Raw genomic sequence first — 4485 nt, 5'->3', positions numbered from 1 at the left:
ATGCCTTACTGCCTCAACTATGAGATCAACGTCTACTGCTGTGGGTTATGTTTCTCCACATCTTCTCCTACCACCACTGAGACCTCCACTGTGACCCCTACCATCACCACCACAGAGACCACAACACCCACCACGGGCACCACCCCAAGGACCTCCTCCCTGACGCCCACCACCACGACCACAGAGACTACAGCCCCTACTATAACCACCATGTCAGGAACCCCAACCCCCACCATTACCACCACCACCACCACCACGGAGACCCCAACCTCAATCCCTACCATCACCACCACCACCACAGAGACGCCGACCCCAATCCTCACCACCTCAGAGACCACCACTCCCACTCCCACCATCACAGAGACCACAACCACCACCAGTACTACCACCAGTGAGACGCCAGCTTCAACGCCCAGCATCCTCTCCAGAAGCACGGAGACCCCAACCCCTACAGGCACAGTACCCACGGGTGAGACCACCACACCAAAACCGCCTGAGTCCTCCTCCCCTCCAACATCTCCGTCCACCTCCCCCTTTTCCACGGAATCAACCACGCCTCTGACTGCCACCCCAACAATCGGGGAGACATCCAGCACACCACGGCCCCCAACACCAACGGTCACTACAACGGGAAGCCCTGCCACCACCACTCCAGGTACACAGCCCCCATGGCACACACTGTTGCTTCCTCCTCAACCTTGAGAGCTCACTCAATTCCCAGGAGAGAGTTGAAGCTCCTTGGACCTGAGCTGGTGCCCCCTGCCCTGCCTTGTGAGAAGGGTCTCCAGGAAGGTTCCAGTGGGCTTGGTGAGCCTCCCTTACCAGTGGAGCCTGGCCACCGAGCGTTCAGTGTGCCGCTTACCATTGGCCTGTGTGTGGGCGGCTGACCTGAAGGCTGCCCACTTGCCCCCACAGAACCTCCTTCCTTAGGACAGCTGCTTGTGGCCCACCTCCCTCAACTCACACCTGTGTGATGGGCAACATGGGCAAAACCATCACCAGGGGAGCCCACTGAGGCACATGGGGCCAGAGCCAGGTGAGGGGGCAGAGGCTGCCAGGCAGGTGCCCCGGGAGACCCTCCCTCCATCCTCCTCTTCTGCCTGCGCCTCATCACGGGGGCTTCGGAGGGCAGCTGGTCAGTGTCCTTGGATGGGCCAGTGGCCCGTGATAACCCCTCCGGCCAGGGGGGCGAGCACTGCTGCTGCCCAGGGGCAGGTGCTCCTCCTCTGTGGGCTTCCCCATTGCCCACACCGTGCATGTGGCCCTGCTCACCCTGACCAAGAGCTGGGGCAATGGACATGGGGTCTTTCCATGCCACGTACCTCGCCCCAAGGGAACTGTCCAGCTGTGCATCTATGATGAGCCGCTGCCATCAGCCCTCACCCGTCACCTCCATTCTTACAGGCACACAGACGTCAGGTCCCACCTCCTCAAAGACCACCCCCACCAGCGGGACCACCACCGGGCCCTCCTCGCCCACCCTAGGATCCCCTTCCACACCCACTCCTGTGACTGTCTCAACGACCACCACGGGAACGCACACCCCGACCTCGACCATGCCACAGACCACCAGCACCTCGACCACCAGCGTGCCCACCCCTACCCTGACCCCACTCAGCACCCCGAGCAGCAGCATCACCGCCAGCTCGATCACCAGTGCCACCAATGTCGAATGCTGTCTTCTGAATGATACGTACTATGCCCCAGGTACGCAGGCTGTTCCCTCTAACTCTCAGACGGTAAAGCCTAGTGGGACTTTGGGCTCTGTTTTTCCAGGGGTAGAAGCCGGGTTTCAGGTCTAAACCAGGAGCTCGCTTGGGAAGCTGGGTGCTGCGTGGGGGGAGCTGATTCCGTGGCCAGCCCCACCTTGCTGCAGCCATGAGTCAGGGGGAGAGGGGGTGGTGGGCTCCCCTCTGGTGGCCTGGGTGGGGACCCGCCTGTGCACACTGGCGGCCAGCCCTGCCTGGATGGCGTAGGCACTGGTCTCTCCCCCTGCAGGCGAGGTGGTGTACAACGGCACGTATGGAGACACCTGCTACTTCGTGAACTACTCGCTGGACTGCTCCTTGCAGTTCTTCAACTGGTCCTGCCCATCTACCTCCTCCCCAACGCCCAGCACACCCACGCCAACGCCCACGCTGTCCACAATGTCAAGCATGCCAACCACCACCAGCATCAGCACCACCACCAGGGGGTGCCCCGACTTTGATCCTCCCAGAGAGGTCAGTGGGCTGTGGGCGGCTGTGTCCCTACCGTCCAGGCCTTCAATGCCCCAGGCGCTGCCTTCCTGCTGGTCACCCAAGAAGCCACTGTCCCCCATGCCCTGTACCATCCCCAGTAGGGCTGCGGCTTCAAGCTGCCTTTCAGACACAAGGTCTGCCAGGGCACCCCGCTGTCTCACCTAGGCCCTTCTTGCTGCAACATGGTGGCCTTGAAGCCACCCTTGGCGTCCAGCCTCCTGGGGAGGGCTCTTAGGTACTCACCCAGGGGCCTCACAAGCAGGGGCCTCACAAGAGTGTCCTTGGTGGGCCGGGTGGTGGGGCTGGTCCCCCTGACCCTGTGCCCTCCCCGCCCTCAGGAGAACGAGACGTGGTGGCTCTGCAACTGCACCATGGCCACTTGCAAGCACGACAACACGGTGGAGATCGTGCAGGTGGAGTGCAAGCCCCCGCCCATGCCCACCTGCTCCAACAACCTCACGCCTGTGCGCGTCCCGGACCCCGACGGCTGCTGCTGGCACTGGGAGTGCGACTGTAAGCCCGCGCTGTGGCTGGAGCCTCCCCACCTCCTCCCTTCCATGGGCGGGGGCTTTGGGGCCTGAGGTCCTCGGGCGCAGACCCCAGGTTGGACGTGACGGCCTTGACAGCCGAGCTCACAAAGGGCCAAGCACATCTCCAGAGGGACTTCCCACAGTCCAGCTCATTCCTCATCTCCAGGGGGCTGGGCAGGGCTGGGGCATGCCTGGTGGAGCACAGGGACCTCTGTGGTTAGAGGGGCAGAGCTGGACTTCGAACCTGTACCTTCTGGCTCAAAGCCAGGCACCATCCTGCAGAAGGAACGGCCACTGAGGGCTGCGTGGGGAGATGCCTTGTGGGGGCCGGACGAAGCTGACCCCCATCCTCCCCAGCCCGGATGCCCCGCCTGTCCCAGACCAGACTTTGCGTGTCCCTAGGTTCCTCCCTGCTCTTCTCACCCTCCCTGAGCTCCTGACTGCATCCTGTCCCCTCCCCCCGGGTCCCCCTCCCTCTGCCCCCGGCTCACCCGGGCTCCCTCCACAGGCTACTGCACGGGCTGGGGGGACCCGCACTACACCACCTTCGACGGGCTCTACTACAGCTACCAGGGCAACTGCACGTACGTGCTGGTGGAGGAGGTCAACCCCACCGTGGACAACTTCGGGGTCTACATCGACAACTACCACTGCGATGTCACCGACCGAGTGTCCTGCCCCCGCACACTCATCGTGCACCACGAGAGCCAGGAGGTGCAGCTCAGGACGGTGCAGATGCTGCCCCTGAAGGTGCAGGTACGATGGTGGGCCCCACGGCCACAGCTGGGGCACCCATACGGCTCCCTCCCTTGGCGGGGGCTGGGCTGCACCCCCTGAGCTGTGGTGGGAGGGGAGCAGTGTTCATGGGACACATGCGGTTCTTCTCACAGGGCCACCAGGGGCGTCAGGGACCCATCAACCTCCCCTCTTACACCCCCAGCACGCGCCCTGAGCACAGATCTCTGTGGCGGAAGCCCCCTCCCCAAAGCACAGGTGCACACACCACATGGAGTCGTTGGCTCCCATGGCCAGGGGAGCCCCGCCCTCTGCATGGGGCCCAGAGTCTTGGGGTCCTCACCTCTGGGACCAGCCTGGACAAGTCTGCTCAGTGCACTGAAAAGGAATTGAGAAAGGGTGGGACCCCCACCACACGGTGTGATGAGGAGGGTGCTGTGGCCCCAGGCGCCCTCTGAAGGCACAGCCCAGCCGCCCCGTCCCTCAGACACACAAGGGTCCTTTGTCCAGGCTGCCAGGGAAGGACAGGCCTCCCGCTGAGTGGCCAGCTCTGCCAGGCTGGCCCTCTGACCCCAGATATGTCGGCCACAGGTTCAGGTCAACGAGCAGTCCGTGGCGCTGCCCTACAAGAAGTACGGGCTGCAGGTGTATGAGTCCGGCTTCAAGTACGTGGTGGACATCCCCGAGCTGGGCGCCCTCATCTCCTACGACGGCCTCTCCTTCTCCATCAGGCTGCCCTACCGCCTGTTTGGCAACAACACCAAGGGCCAGTGTGGTGAGCGCCTGCCCCCTGCGGCTCCTGTGCCCTGCCCCTGGGAGGCCGGCGGGGAGTGGGCACCTGCCAGCCTGGATGAGGTCCTCCTCCTCTGCTTGGAGCCCCCATGGCCGTCATCCCAGTTTTGGCCCCTATGGGACACCAATAGGAGTCTAGTCTAGTCTGTGCCCTCGGCGCTGGCCAGCTGGTCCCCAGAGGACCTGGG

At 63.5% G+C, this 4485-nt stretch overlaps 1 protein-coding gene across 1 annotated transcript; it reads left to right on the top strand.

Moving 5' to 3' along the window:
• Window positions 1-1556: 1556 nt before the first annotated feature.
• LOC124231990 (intestinal mucin-like protein) lies at window positions 1557-4280 on the top strand (the record flags this gene model as incomplete). Its single annotated transcript, XM_046648987.1, has 5 exons — window positions 1557-1707; window positions 1999-2222; window positions 2579-2753; window positions 3279-3526; window positions 4097-4280. Coding segments are annotated over exons 1-5 (982 nt in total), but the record flags the coding sequence as incomplete, so codon positions are not given.
• Window positions 4281-4485: the final 205 nt, after the last annotated feature.

The sequence above is a fragment of the Equus quagga genome, unplaced genomic scaffold, assembly GCF_021613505.1.
Source record: "Equus quagga isolate Etosha38 unplaced genomic scaffold, UCLA_HA_Equagga_1.0 HiC_scaffold_15243_RagTag, whole genome shotgun sequence".
In the NCBI taxonomy this organism is placed as follows: Eukaryota; Metazoa; Chordata; class Mammalia; order Perissodactyla; family Equidae; genus Equus; species Equus quagga.
The sequence above is the reverse complement of the archived record's forward strand: the minus strand, read 5'-3'. Positions and strand labels throughout refer to the sequence as shown.